At 41.3% G+C, this 16,384-nt stretch overlaps 1 protein-coding gene across 1 annotated transcript in view; it reads left to right on the top strand.

Moving 5' to 3' along the window:
• The window catches only part of LOC109461700 (obscurin-like), an 88,717-nt gene that overhangs the window by 13,494 nt on the left and 58,839 nt on the right, over positions 1–16,384 (top strand). Inside the window, 11 exon segments of the mRNA XM_019758086.1 lie at positions 1,199–1,275; positions 5,187–5,353; positions 9,389–9,489; positions 9,801–10,020; positions 10,418–10,566; positions 10,927–11,017; positions 11,283–11,422; positions 12,099–12,227; positions 13,926–14,068; positions 14,394–14,518; positions 14,973–15,117. Coding sequence (XP_019613645.1) covers positions 1,199–1,275; positions 5,187–5,353; positions 9,389–9,489; positions 9,801–10,020; positions 10,418–10,566; positions 10,927–11,017; positions 11,283–11,422; positions 12,099–12,227; positions 13,926–14,068; positions 14,394–14,518; positions 14,973–15,117 — 1,487 coding nt within the window.

Genomic DNA, 16,384 nt, shown 5'->3' with positions numbered 1-16,384 from the left:
ATGCCCAATGTTTGAATAATTATACTAAAGGATTGATGAGATGAGCATCAATCCAGGGTCTCTGCCAAGGATGCCAACGGCCCCGTCTTATTTAAGGATTTGGTGATCCCGATGATCTTTTGACTTCTCTCCAACATCGTTTTCGGTCATATGTCAAATCAGGGATTAGTGAAGAGGGCATGCAACGGAATAGATGGAAAGATAACACCAAAGATAACTGAGTAGAATGGCACTAGGTGAAACGTTAAGAACAGAAAACCAAGAAGAGTAGAGAAAACTGGTTGTCAGATCATCTGTGGTGCCCAGATGTTTGAATAATTATACTAAAGGATTGATGAGATGAGCATCAATCCAGGGTCTCTGCCAAGGATGCCAACGGCCCCGGCTTATTTAAGGATTTGGTGATCCCTATGATCTTTTGGCTTCGCTCCAACATCTTTGTCGGTCATATGTCAAATCAGGGATTAGGAAAGAGGGCTTGCAGCGGACAAGATGGGAGGATAGCTTAGCAGAGAATGGAACAGCATGTCACCAAGTGAATTATGTTAAGAAGAACAGAATGCGAATAATTAGACTAAAGGATAGATGATATGAGAATCAAATCATTTAACAGTAAAAATGGAAAATAGACTATGTATAATAGACCAAGTATAAATAAGCGTCTTTCAAAAGTGATAATAAATTTGGACAACATAATGAAAAGGCATCACCTCAATTGAGGATGAAAAGGGAAGAGAAATGATATATGCTTGGGACTGCAGTGTTACAGTAACACCTAGCTTCAGTGCAACACAGCAAAACAGTCATATTAGCCATGATGAAGATGACAGACGGTCATCGAAACATCGGCTCATGTAAAACTTTAAAGGTAAAGGTCCCGTAGCCTTTTTGAGCTTGTAGAAGCAGTGAGTCTAGGGCACGGTATTGGAAGGCGGGGCCCTTTTTACCTCCCCAACCAAAGTCAGGTACCCATTTTACATCTCGGTAGAGTGAGGAAAGTCGTGGAAAAGGCCTTTCCCAAGGGCACAAGATCGGTTCATTGGGCAGGATTCGAACCCGGGACCTCTTGGGTCTGAGCCCAACGCTCTACCGTCACGCCACACGACCCCACATGTAAAACTTTACTTATTATATTATTCAGCAATCTGATGAAATTATGTACTAGAGAAATCACCTGTATATGACTTTTCCATTCCAGGAAGCAGGCGGCAACCTCAGTGTCGAGTTCAAGTGCAGAGCGACCGGACAGCCGCCGCCGGACGTTCTTTGGTACAGGTCAGTGTGGACAAGTTCATTGTCACTATTCAAACCTACCCGACACGTGTACCTGTTGTAACTGTGATTTAAATGTTAACGATTGGTAATCGTATAGAATTTCAGTGTGATTATCAACTGTATAGACTGCCACTGTGTTTAAAGATTTTAAAAGACACCAGATGCAATTTTTTCTATCAGCTCAACTTAAACTTGTGGTCAGGCTCTAGAGGCAACTGAAAATCTGCTACTAGTATCATTGTGTGTTGTCGTGGACACTGTCGTGGATCGTCTTTGGCACGAGTATTAAAGCAGAGACCCTGAGGCCCATGCTTGATGTAAGGCCCATGCATATGTAAAACTTATCCTGTTGAGAAGTCTTGGGCAGTTGTAGGTTAGTTGGTTAGTTGGAAATGGGGGAAATTTAAAGTACCTTGTCTTTTTCTTATGCAATAGTCATAAAGTTGCAACTTCTTCATCATTATTAAGACTAAAATCTAATCTCCCAATCACTGCGCGTGCCATCGCTAAACCTCCTCAGTTCCCTGATCAGATCACGCATAAGTGGTGGGTTTAACACATTCAAGCTTCATCACAAATGGCGAGTGGTCAGTTGCTTGTTATGGCAGCCACGCATAGTCTAGATAAAATCTCCTCCTGTACTTCCGGAGAGTAAGCACACTTAATCCCGCCTTAAGAACATGCCTGTCTGAGAGGTATCTTAAATTGGATGACTTAATCTTGCCTTAAGAACGTACATGTCTAAGGATCTTTAGGATCTTAAATTGGATGACTTAAGCATCTTGAGTGCGACCTCGCCAAAGGCCCTGGAATATACCAAGAGCCTCGCCAATCCATCCCACAGCGTTTAGAAAACATGTGTGCAGATACGACTGTATACTCTATTGTGTTTGTGTGTTACAAAGATGGGTGGTATGCACGCAGTCAAAACGTTATACCTATAGCAAATACCAGCAGAAAGGTCCTGTTTTTATTGGAATATGCATGTGTTCCAGTGCCTTGGTATTGGTATGGTGTTGACAATCACCGATACATTATAAGTGTTTATTATATTATAGACAAGGCAAATTCAACTTATAATCACGTAACATATGTGCTAGATATATCTTAAAATAGATCTTAGGTTATATGATCTAGAGGCAAAGTCACTAAGCTCTGCTACCCTCGATAAAGATAGATAAACGATGTAGTAAAAGATCAATCACAACATACTTTAGTACTTAATACGACCTCAAAGACAAACTTAAATTATGATTACATGTGTGCTGTATATATCTTGCAATACATCTTAGTGTAGATGGTCTAGAGGCAGCATCACAGCTGGTCTAGCATGACTATAGAAACAGTAATAGATAAAAAGATAACAATCACAACATACTTTGGTATTTTATACGACTTCATTATATGGTGGGCACGCCATGCTCAAGTTATGATTACATAATTATGTGCTGAAAATATCTTGCAATAAATCTTTGTGTAGATGGTCTAGAGGCAAGATCACAGCTGGTCTACCATGGCTATAGAAACAGTAATAGATGACGAGATGACAATCACAACATACTTCTGTACTTTATACGACTTCATTATATCATAGGCACGGTGAGGTCACGTCAATGATTTTAGGTCGTCAAGCAACTGACCATTTAAAGACTGATTTGCGGAGGCCAAAATGAATCAGGACTATTAAGAAGTACTTGCCTTCAGGATGAGTCTTCTTTATCACACATCCACATCTAAGGCATCTCCAGACTGCCCATTGCCGCGAGCAGGGTTATATAATTGGACTGATGGAGCAGTGAACGCGTCCGGACGCTAGTCATTAGTCGGAAAATGGACTGGAGTAGCCAAGGGCCGTGTTTGGCGGTGTGGAAAGGCATTTAATTCAGTTGAGAAAATTATATCAGTAACGTTGATTTATGTATGGATCATGATTGGAGCTGAAGATCATTGAACGCCACTGAATCTTAACAAAACGTCCAGAGAACAGAGAGCTTCTTCAAGGCAACAACGGCCTGAAATGACATATTTTCCTTTAGGATTACCTTTATCAAGCACTAATGATACAATTTTATTGCTATTTTAATTCTATTGCATGTACTATTACCTGAAAGGTTTGAAGCGTCAACATGACATTGTCCAAAGTCACATCAATATGTCAATGACTGTATTACGAATTTTGGAACTCTATTGAAAATGTATTCTGCATTAATTGTTCTTTCCTCAATGCTCGACGAATGTGTGCCATAAGACACAATCCTTGATACAAGAGATGGTTTGGTAGTACCATTGCAATGCATCTTAGCACTAAGACGTTGGACTTAATGTTCTATAGATATAGAACGGCATCAGGCAGCAATGGATGGCAAATGCCTCTTCCTTTGACCAAAGACACGCGCGACTGCCTAACGCTTGAAGAAAGCACTCTGAAATGTGTAGCATGTAGGATGTCAAGTTTAAGGGACTTGGATGTTCGGCGTCAATGGCCATCCAGTGACTACATACCCAGACACGGTACAGGCTTCCCTAGATGTCAACTTCGGTGGTTGGCATCATGAATATCAGGCAGAGGAAGCCAAAGAGCCGCTCAATCTTGGCTACATTAACCAGGACTTTTCTGCAGTGAAAATGTCTAAATAATTATAAGACTGACCAGATAGATGGCAGTGCATCAATTAGCACCTCTTACTCAGAACCATAAACTTGTCAGGCTTTGAATTATTGGAAAAGTTGCAGTCTTCAGAATGAGTATCTGACAGCTGGGTAGCTGATGCTTGAAGTAGAAACTTCTTCAAGAAGTACAAGCAAGAAGTAGAAGGCATGGATGAATTATATGACCTTTCTACAAGCTATTAAATCATGGGAAACACTAACCCTTATAAGATGTTACTACGTGGCTCTATGGGATCTAGAACCGCGAGCATTTTGATTGTAGCTCTTGCTGTCGTTTTTTAGTGTCAAACTTATGTCTCAATCCTCAATCATGAAGCGCTTGGTATAAGTTTCATTGCCGACACATTTGGTGGGACGTTTTGGTGCCGCTCTTCTTACTAACGTCTTTTTATGGTTCAAACGACTCCGTCGAGGTCAGCCTGCAGTCACGCAAGGCTGCACGCAAAAATAGAAACAGTTCAACAGTAGCTGACGTGGCAATCTGCTTCACAGCTGAGGCAAGAAACTAAATCTTCATGAGCCTGAAGGATCTTCCACTCCTTAAGAAACAAAGTCTGAGATCTGATTAACGGATCAATCTTAAAATGAGTAGCCTTCTGTGTGAAGACTTTCGTAAGCAACTGACTCTTGAATTATAAAGAAACAACATTTAAGAATCTTGCAATCCTTAACAAACAAAGTCTGATATCAACTGATATTAACTGATCAGTCTTAATAACATGAATAGCCTCCTGGGTGAAAGCATTCGCGAGCAACTAATTTTAGTTGTAAAGAAACAAAATTTTAGAGCCTGAAAGATCTTGCAATCCTTAAGAAACCACGTCCTGATTAGTAGAGCAATTTAATTATATGTTAAGACCTTCGTAAGAAGTTGATTAGAATTAAGATGCATAATAATTGTTTGAACCCACCAAGACACAGGCTAAATAATGAACTAGCCGCTTATCCTTTGAGAGACTTTCCAGTTATTATGCTTAGTAATGTTGAACATCTCTATGAAATAAACATTCTAGAGAGCCGACGAAGATTGCAACTGATCTTTCATCTTTGAAAGCCAAGTGTGATCTCATGTTTGAATGTTGTCACTGGTATCTTAGCGGCCCAGTCCTACCATTTCTGAAATGGTAACATGTACTCCTGTCTGCCAGTGGTCTCTGTAAGTTTGGAGAAGTTGGCCTGAGTGTCAGCCCTACTGTCTGGCAATGTCTGCGTTCTGAACGGCATGTCTTTGACTCTTGCAGAGGGGCCAGAAAATTGCGCTCGGACGCGGACTTCGTGGTGACGTATGAGAAAGGAGAGGTCAGCTTCCTCATCAAGAAAGTCAACAAATCTTCGTCTGGAGAGTACAAGTGTGTGGCGTCCAACCCGGCCGGCAAGTCTACCACCACAGCCAGACTTGCCGTTAAAGGTATGTGAAGGCCTCCCTGTTATTTATCTTATGTGTTAGTTACTCGTTTGTTCCATGGTTTGCATCGCTAGTGCAAGAGCATTTCGCAAATGGCGTCAATAATAGTGCAGCATGTGTTATAAACTAGACTAAGCCAACTTCATGGGGTTTGTGATATATGCGCGCGCGCGGGCACACGTGTGTGTGTCTGTGTGTCTGTTGTCTGTGAATTAGCAGTAGATTAACTCTAAACTACAATTGCCAGACCAAATCAGTGTATGTCTCTGTACAGTTCAATCCATTGTCGTTTGTCTCTTGCTAAACCTCTAAGATATTTTAGTACGTGAGACTCGAGTCTGATACGGTTTGCAGTCGTCGACTAGGCTGCTGAGGAGACCTTGTCGGGTTTAAGTTATTTACGTACGTGCTAGTTAGCTGGGCATTTGTTCCCTGGTTTACATCGCCGTAGCTAGTGTTATATCTGACTGCAAGAGCACTTTGTCAATGTCGTCAATAACAGTGCACGGTGTTTTATAAACTAGACTGAGCCAACTCCACGTGGTTTGTGTCTTTTGAAAAGTGTCTGTGCCTTTTGAAAGATTAGCAACATTCCGTTAAATTACAATGCTGATTTTCTCATATTGACTTCAAAGACTTGTAACTCTCTTATGTATCCTAACACATTCTTGAGGAAGACATAGACCTAAGGAATATTGAATTAAACATACTCAAAATGGTCTAGAATGTGGAAGGGTGTCGGGGGATTTGAAGACAGCGGTTTTTGTCGGGACTTGCTAGCCTGCAGCAGGTCATCAAGGGATTAAAACATCAAGCTTCTAAGATTGCCCCCTTAAGCTGGATCATATCTTTGCGAACTCAATATAGTCTGAGTATGCCTCCTCGGTATTTTATGGTTATACACGTATTAAATGGTTGTTTTAGGCAACTATCCAATGTTTTAATACTCAATTAATTTACGTTCTGGCATTTTTTTTAAACGTAGCACCGTAACATACAGTAAATATAATGGGCCAGCTGAGTAAATATATCTATGAATCGTATAGATTGAAATTATTGTTTCACGTACATTTACAAGGCATTTAGGTCATGAATTTTTTTAAAGTTTTGATTTTACGTTAATGTTTTCACATTTCATATTATCGGAAAACTATAGTTGTAAACTTTTGTAATGGATATGTTCCCGTAGCCTGTTTCATGCTGTTTTTCATGTCAAAGGTTAACCGTTTTAACCACGATTTCCATAGTGGGTTTACTATACAGAGACTACTGGTATTACAAAGATGTCTTTTATAAGGAATAACAATGTTGATCATGTCCACAGTCTTATGGGGACAGGGTATAATTCACGCTATGCCCTACTTTAATCCTAACAATATATATTCATATACTTCCAAACCTTGAAAAGAAAACTACAATCCTGTTAACCTTTCAAAACCCACTCATTGTAGAATTGTCACACTTCATCTTCCACAGCTTCCAAAAAAAAATGAAGCCTAAAAAGTTTAGATTATATTTTGAATAGAATAGTCAATTGTTTTGAACATAGTAGTCACTTGTTATTCTTTATGTATGTTGTACACGTTGTACATGTATATTGCTTTAGCCTTTGGGTATGAATTTGCAAACTATAAATATAGGGTGCATTTATGGAAGCATGAAAAGGAATTTACCGCACTCCATATGCACGTATCCTACACGTCTACACTACAAATTCATTGTATATTGGCTTGTCTAGCTAAGTATTTGAAAGACAACTTTTCGTGGTCCATCAATAGAAATCTGTAATTATAAAAGACTTCTGCAAATGGTTAGAAATAGTTTCACGAACACATATTGGTAAACAGTACAAGGTCATCTGGAAGTTTGAGCAGACCCTGTGGGCATGCTCACACGCCGCTGCTATTGGAGCAGCTCTGGAGGCAGACACACTGCTTAGGGACACAAACCACGCCAGAAATGTCCCCAAAATAGCACAAGGCAGAACTGAGGGACGGGCGGGGCTCTTCCATATCTGCATATACCCACACATTGTTAGAGCAATGACACTGAGTACGTGAATGGAATAAGTGTAACAGTGCTATTCTTGGTATGTGTCATCTTAGGTATATCGTAATGGCGCTAACATGGTATCTCCATTAAAATGCCATATAAGCTTCAACAAAGTTGCCAAACAGAAACATGTTTGAAAAAACATCTGTGAAACTGTCTTGCTATTGTGAATCCATGTATATAGATACTTTCATAGTTGTTATAAGGCATCTGAAGGTATTGCCAACAAGGTTCACGTTGTACGTGAAATGTCGTGATGATATTGTACTTTCTCTAAGGCTTATCCTAATGGCGTTAACATGGTATTTCCATTAAAATGTCATATAAGCTTCATCAAAGTTGCCAGACAGAAACTTATTTGAAAAAAACATCTGTGAAACAGTCTTTCCATGGTGAATCCATGTATATAGATACTTTCATAGTTGTTATAAGACATCTGAAGGTATTGCCAACAAGGTTCACGTTGTACGTGAAATGTCGTGATGATATTGTACTTCCTCTAAGGCTTATCCTAATGGCGCTAACATGGTATTTCCATTAAAATGTCATATAAGCTTCAACAAAGTTGCCAGACAGAAACTTATTTGAAAAAAAACATCTGTGAAACAGTCTTTCCATGGTGAATCCATGTATATAGATAGTTTCATAGTTGTTATAAGGCATCTGAAGGTATTGCCAACAAGGTTCACGTTGTACGTAAAATGTCATGATGATATTGTACTTCCTCTAAGGCTTGCTGTGGCCATGCAGATCGTGAGGAAATATGCAAATGAGATATCTTCACGTCGTTAGAGAACGTCTGACAGCAAAACTAATCAAGCAGCCAACAGTGTCTATAATCAATCAAAATTTGACAAAACGGGATCCTTTCACATAGTTTGCTTGACAGGCCTTATCATACTTCACTGACTTTATCAATGAATGATTGTAATTAGGTTAAACACTGCAAGTATGCGTCACAGCTGTTGCTGCTGCCTCCTACTTACAGTACAACGTAAACATGACAAGTCTTAGGGACTTACTGCAAATGAAGGCCCATTCCTTACTGCTGTGAAGAAATAACTGTTGCTAATTGGACCAAAACATTAGGTCTTTTAGAATCACTATCTTTCACTTTTAGTTTCACAAGGACATCGGTATGCATCGTCAGCATTCTAAATCGCTGCGAGCTATTCAAATCCAATTCAGCCAATTACCGGTGTATTTTTGAACGGGCCTCACGGCTGAGAATATTCAGGAGCGATGCTGATATAATCTTTGAACATTAAAATAGAAAAACTGTTATCATCCGACACCATCCTAGCAGATGCCCAAAGGTTACAAATTCTAGACATTTTTGTAGCAAGGAAAAGATCATCATTAAATAACTTTAAACAATGTTTAGAGTTCAACGGTTAGGTCACAGTAACAAGTCGTTCGGTGTAATGCAGCCAGCTGCCTGTGAAGCTGGTGAGCTACACCGAAAGGCGGTTATACCAGCCTTCTACCGATACAGATTTTCTTCCGTAACTGGCCACTCCAGAACCAGATAGAACCTATCTGGAAGCGTCCTGGAGGTCACCTCAGAAGTAGGTGGGATGACACACGTGCACTTAGACGCTAAGAGGTTAGGGGTCAACAGGACCAATTGTAGGTCCAATATGCCGAAAATAGAACACCCAGGAAAGTCATGTCTATATGCATTGGCTCTCCTAATAGATGCGATGATTGATTGAACTGGTTATGTTTAAAATGATGAATATAGATGTCGAGGTAAACATTTTAAAGATGTCTTTCACTTGTCTCGAGTTTTCGTGAATAAGAAATAACATTTCATTATCTCAAACGTTAAAATGATGACATGTTCTCATATTCAATGCCATCAGTTATGATGTAACAAGAGAGAAAGAGAGAGAGAGAGAGCATAGAATAGTGCACTTTGACCCAATGGGGCCAGATAATGCTGCAATAAAAATCCATTGTCGATGTTATCTTTTTCTTCCACAGAACAACTAGTTGGCGGGAAGGTTCGCTACATCATTGATGACATCTCCACCGCTGCCTCTGTGAACGGTTCTCCTCAAGCACAAAAGGCACAGGCGCAGACGGTAAGCTTACTGATGAATGTTTAAGACCCCCCCCCCATACACATTTAGAGAATGATAGGGCCCATAAGTTGGTTGATTAGAGCATCAGAAAAGTATGCTGTTTCCACGAGTTTGATGAAGAAAAGGACGGTAGCTACAGAATATTATCTGATCTGATTTCATTTGTGCTTGTTACACTGTCTACACAAAATCCGTTCTTTAGGCGTTCATTGAACACTGTGTGAAAGTTCTGTGCGTTGAAATGCGCTTAAAGACAGGATTTTCTGAAGTGCGAGATCCTCACAGTTTCCTCTTTGAACTATCGCCAACAGACTGCAGGAGAGCCAGGCCAGGCACAAGCGTCTGTGGCCAAATCTGCAGCGGCTGCACAGGAAAACGCAGCTCAGAAACCTAAGGAGGAGGCGAAACCTCCTGCAGCAGCGCAGGGTAAGGCAGCAGCCGCAGCACCGGCAGCAGCAGCACCGGCAGCAGGAGGCGGAAGCATGGCCGCGACTATAGTGGAAAAGCCCGCGGAGCTGTTTGGCATTGATGGTACGTCCTAGTCTTTTTTCTTAACCTGCGTGAAAACGTGAAAGGGTACATTGTTTTGTGTGTGTCTGTGCGTGGGTCACAACTCCGGTTTTGGGTATAACTCAAGTATCTTATGTCTGTGTGTGTGTGTGTGTGTGTGTGTGTGTGTGTGTGTGTGTGTGTGTGTGTGGTGTGTGTGTCTGCTTTTGTATCCTTACAGTTGAGGGACAGCACCTTGGTGGAAAGAATTCCCCAACCCCAGACTATCAAAGTTCAGACACACGAAGATAGGTCCCAGAAGATGGCCGGGAACTAGCTGGCAGTTGGCCCTGGAGTTTGTTGGCCGGGACAAATACACATGACAGACCTACATTAAGGAAGACATACTGTTACAATCTTTGTCTGATCATACATACAGGTCAGCCCCAGGAGTTTAGGATCAAGGTAGCCGGGGACCCACATCCAACTATCCAATGGCAGAAGGGAAAATTTCTGAAGATCAAGGAAGGTCCTCGCTACCACGTGCTCTTTGACGAGGAAACTAAGGAAGATGTCATGGTCATCAAGGTAAGAAAGCGTCTGTTCATTTTCAACGGAACAAATCTAAGGTATGCACGAAAACCACTGAGAAGATAGCGAAACAAGGGCTCAAGTAGGGCACAAAGTTCCCCCGTCTTATTCTTCTTTCATTTTGAGGCAGCCGCCTTCAACTAGCTGAAGATTCTGCTGAATTTTTGTGGCTAGTACGAAAGGCCGGGCCTCCATTCAGGAAAGTCATGTATAGTGCCTTTCCAAATGGCACAAGATCAGTAACATGGCAGGGTTCGAACACGGGTCCTCTTGGTTCAGAGCCGAACGCTCTGCCGTTACGCCTCACGACCCCACAAGTTGAAATCATGGACTTATACTTCTCAATATTTGTTACAGGAACTACGACCGGCCGACGCAGGAACCTACAAATGTAACGTGTTCAACCCCGGTGGCCAAGCAAACTGTGCAGTGGTTCTCCACGTCAAAGGTATTTCTTTTGATGTCTTTTTCATTCCTAATATTATAGACAAGTTTTCATAAATGTGAAATATACGTTGTCTTTGCCATTTGCCAGATTCCAATGGCTTCACCAGTGACTCCGGGAAAAATATCGCACAAAGAGTATTTTGCATGGAGACTAAAGACACTTAAAAGTGTATAGATATACCTACACTTATGGTTCTAGTGGTTAACATCCTTCATAAGGACCAACTCCTTTTGAGTTAAACTTAACGTTTGCCGACGATCCACAGACAGGAAGGATATCTCTGAAGAGGAAGTCCTGAAGATTCTGGAGAAGACGGACCCGAAAGACTACGAGCGTGTGGCTCTGATGTACGGCATCACGGACTTCAGGAACCTGCTCAAACACGTCCACATTAAGAAGAAAAAGGTGCGGCCTTCAGCTGCTTCAGCTTTCCCTCTGAACGCAAAGCTTTTATCGTATCCAGAACCGTGGATATCTAGTTCTATGCCTGAATGGGTTAGGGGTAGCTCCAGGCAAAGCTCTGAATAGTCTCTGATTGTCCAAGAACATAGAATTCCCCCCAGGCATGGTTCTTGATACGTGTGAACTATCCACAGCCGTGACTGAGCATGTTTCTGGATAAAGCACGGTTCTTGATACACGGTTCTGGATACACACTATCTAGAATTATGCTCAGGCACAGCTCTGGAAAAAGCACGGTTCTGGATACACCAGCTTTCAAAACTTTTACAACATTTACATGGTACCTAACGCAGCGGATGAGGCTGACAATGGTGAGACTATGGTTATGTAATCATAAAACGCTTGATGCTGGAGGGTCTGAGATGCTTCAATAAGAAGAGTAAGTACTGCATGTAAATGGTGTCCGAAAGTATGAAGACCACGGCCGAACAATGTTTAACTGCTTTAGTAACAGCTTGTAATACCATAGCCACCATTAGGCTGATACGTATGGCACCATAGTTATAACAAAAGCACCAGGCATAGGAGATTAACTAACAGATTGCTCGCTAGGCTGTCTCTTGAACATGTTCAGTCGTGGTCTCAACCTTTCGTCTGTGTACATACGCGGGACGTACAGTGGGCCCCCAAAGGCAGCAAGAGAGAAGGATGGTGGGCACTTCTGAAGCGGAAAGTCCACAGCGGCGAACTGGAGGAGGCCATGAAGAAGAACTGCAGTTTGAATGAAAACGATTTGGGCACGAAGAAGGTAATGCCGAACACCAGTCCGTATTGGAAGACTGGAACAGTTTTGCGCTCTGAATATATGTCCATTTCGTTGGTCACTACCATGATAGCCAGAGGCGTTTTTTACGACCATCTCAAACGCTATATACATTGAATTCGTTTCAATAGATAGCTGCAAAGGATCGAAGTCTCAAAGTAGGTACCTCACATCAATGGTTTTGTCTGAATACCAGAATCTTCCACTTACACACTCACATGCCATTCGTTACAGCCAGAGCATACACAATCATCTGGGAAAAGAAAATTGTATAGATTTTGAATGTTGTTGTAGCCATATCAAATTTGGTACCAATAAGATACATTATATACAAACGTTTACGAAGACTGACGATCGTAAACTTACTCTGTTCAATAAGGCTTCATTGACAGGCAGAAGCGTTATGTACATCACATTGCCATTGCAACTCATTGTCACTAACAATGCCTCGCTGTACAGCACAGGCTTTCAACATAGACCTTCCATACCTTTCTATACCTACCGTTATATTTCACCCCATTCATTCCACGATGTAATATAACAACAATCATTAGGATCTAAACTTAAACTTTGTGCATGCTTTTAAAATGTCTACTTCCCCTCCACTTCTTTCCTTCTGTTCTCCGCCGCGGTTTCTCGCGATCCATCGATCAGTGAATATTCCAGGCCGATCCAATTGAGTAGTTGCCGACGATTCACGAAGACGACATCACGAGGGAAGGGTAGCGTAACCAGCCAATCAAAACTGCTCAATCGGACGCCGAATATTCACGACGATGGCCGACATTCGCCCTGTTGGATGTTACCGTTTAGATTTGAAGTTTGTGTTGATATCAGAGCGCAAAACTGGGCATCTAGACCAGTTCATTTCACTTTGAAAGATCACCAAAAGGAAGCAAGGCGACGACTTCTTTGTCGCCTGTACTGGGCGGAGAGATGCCTTGGGCTTTTTCTGCTGCGGCAAGGCTGAGGAAGTGCCCACTACCTTCAATGCTCGCCACTAATTTGTAAGTGATCTTCTCTTTTCTTCTACAGTACATTCACTTATCTGTCTATATAGCGGTTTAGACTCTAGAATTATCAGGATTTTACAACTTGTTTAAAGTTAAAACTTTTGATCCAACACAAAGAAATTCTCTCACCTAGGATTACAACTTGATTTCGTTTACTTACTAACGGGACGTGCCCTTGTTGTCTCTAAGGACCACGTTCAAATAAATAGAGATGTACAACATTTATCTCTATTTATTTGCCACCTGTAAACTTGTATGTGATTGACTATGATGATGTACTGCTTTGTTTTATGCCAGGTGTCGTAAATGAAAAGATGAGTTTATAAGGCTGGTAAACGACGTTGTGGTTGTTCATCAGATGTTAGGAAAATTAGGATTGCAACTAGTTTTAGTTACTAGCGAAACGCAATCGTGTTGTTTCTTACGACATAGAATAGAAATAGATCCAGCAGTAGCTACGTAGCAGACTAAGCTTTTATCTCATATTCATCTCAACGCAGACTGTTTCTTGTCATAAAACGGCTGACTCTTCTACTTTTTTTAAAGACGGTTTTCTTATCATAGCAGACAATGTTACATCTTCTGGTAAGATTTTGTTTCCTTATTGGGGTAGACAATGTTACCTAGCCATGTTAATAAAAGATGTTGCTCTGTTGATGTTTTGTTAAAGCCTGCAGAGATCGTGAAGGAGCTGGAAGATGTGGAGGGTCAGCAGGAAAAGGAAGTCACGTTCATGGCAGAAGTAGTTATCAACGACAAGGACTTGAAGGTGGAGTGGGAGAAGAACCTGGACATCCTCACCCCTGGACAGAAGTAAGGCTTGCTTCTACAATCATGCTGTTATGACTCAATAAAATGGTAGGAAGTACCAACTAAAGTACCTAATACCAGCTCAAGAAAAGAACAAGAAATAGCCATGCCTTCAAGTACCAGAGGTATCAATCTAGATGGTGTTACAAAACTCATTTCTTTCTAGAACTATCGCATAGTGGAACTCGCTGTCACCAAGTACAGTCAGAAGCAGTTACTATTGCCCTGAGGAAGGTGACAGATATGGTCTCCGAAACGTCTCCAGGTGAAAAACATTGGTCGTTTACGAGGGCCTTTCTTATATCCAAGTATGTTTCCTTGTTAACAGGTATAAGATGGAACACAAGGGAGATCTGGTGATGCTGACCATCAAAGATCTCCGACATGACGACGAGGGAAAGTACAAGCTTGTAGTTGGAGACTGCACCTCCAGTGCCATGCTTGTCGTCAAAAGTAAGTATCCCAAACGATCTTAAAAGCATATTTTGAGTAGGCTAGGCTATAACACACAGGATCGACAGGTCACTGGTTCGAATATTCTCAGATGGGGCGTAAAGTCGAAGGTCCCGTGTTTGAGGAGAGCCACACCTCGAGCACGTTGAAGATCCCACCTCATGAAAAGGAAGAGTAGGGTACCTTCCCGATATGAGTGGTTCAAACCTTACAGTCCGGTCTTACACACCTTCTACTTACTGTAAGAAACTAGTGTGTTGTGCCGAAAGCTGGTTTGCAAGTTTAAAAGTAATAGTGGTCCGTGGTCCTTCCAGGTATGAGTGGTTCAAACCTTACAGTCCGGTCTTACGCAGCCTGTACTTACTGTAAGAGACTGGTGTGTTACGCCTAAAGCTGGTTTACAAGTTATGGAAAGCAAAAAGAAACCACAAGACCACTTTTTCCCACCTTCCAGAGGCCCCGGCCAGGTTCCGTGGTTTGATGAAGGGGTGCACGGTGTTCCTCCACGAGAGGGCAGAGTTCACAGTGGAGGTGTCCCGGGCCGATGCCGAGCTGCAGTGGTTCTTCAAGGGGAAACCGATCGACTTCACCACCAAACGGTACGGCTTAACATTAAACATCTTATACTTCAAAACACATACCTGGATGCAAACATTTTACACTTACAAAATCATCCTGGATGCTGAGACATTTTGAACAGACAAAGAGCGTTGTCTGGTACTTTCTTTGAAGCAAACACATCAACTTACAGTCCAGCTCAGTTATCATCTTTGTATTTTCAGGCGGTTAATGTTGCATACTTGTGCTTGTAAAAGCAGTACCATCGCAGTAGGGACATAGTGTTAGACAATACCACTGCTAATATACCCCATCTGTCTATTATGTTTTGACATAGCCTATAGCTGTAGCTAGGTACAAAGTGTCTGCCATAGAGATATTATTCTTCACAAGAGAAAATTGTGCTTATTATTGAATCACAGTCATATATATGCGGAAGTGTCTTCGTCTATGTCCGCGTCTATTCACATTTCGTAACGAAATTGTCTTCTTGTATGTTATTGCTGCTATGCTTCTGTAGCTGTCCGTCATGCTTATGTTAGGCCACACCAATTTAATTTGTTGGTTCTCGGATTCGCCTCTTCATTTTTTTTCTGATTTGCAAAAAAAAATTGATTCTGGTCCTGAATCAACTGAAAAATGCTCATATTTTGCCCCCCAACAGTTGAGGAAAGTCCTTTTCTTCCTAGTTGTTACAGTTTTCCCATCTATCATTGCAGTGGTTTGATTAAAAGTTCTAAATTCAATGTTTAAATTTTAACCCAGCCTTTTGTGTTGACTTCATGGCTCATTCCATAGCATTTAAGCCTATAATAGGATGCCTAGACCTGTTTTTATTTTAATTTTTCGCCCTGTCGCTTCATATTTTTTCTGAAAAAATCCGAGAACCAACAAATCAAATTGGTGTGGCCTTACCTCTCCTATACAGCAGATAGGGAGGGATTGAAAAATGCGAAGGAATCAAAGGTTTCTTTTTTATAGTCTCTGAAACTTAATTTAATAATGAAAAGTTTAGTTAATTGCAAATCCATGCCCGAAGGCTAATTGCAAGTTACAAATATAAAAGAACACTGAAACAGGGTATAACATAACTTCAAAATGTACATAATGAAATGTACATAATGAAATGTCTGAAGGGTTTGACTTCTCTTTTGTAAACCATGGCGGAAGGCGTGACTGTAAAAATGACTGAAACATTCTGAGAATGTGGGGCATTTATTATACATTCATTTGCATTGTACATGTACATGTAGTACCCTTAGTGTCATCCTCCATAGATAACTCTCTAGCTCTATAGTGACGGTAGGG

This window comes from Branchiostoma belcheri, unplaced genomic scaffold (genome assembly GCF_001625305.1).
Source record: "Branchiostoma belcheri isolate BF01 breed outbred unplaced genomic scaffold, Haploidv18h27 scaffold95, whole genome shotgun sequence".
NCBI classification, from domain to species: domain Eukaryota; kingdom Metazoa; phylum Chordata; class Leptocardii; order Amphioxiformes; family Branchiostomatidae; genus Branchiostoma; species Branchiostoma belcheri.
The sequence above is the reverse complement of the archived record's forward strand: the minus strand, read 5'-3'. Positions and strand labels throughout refer to the sequence as shown.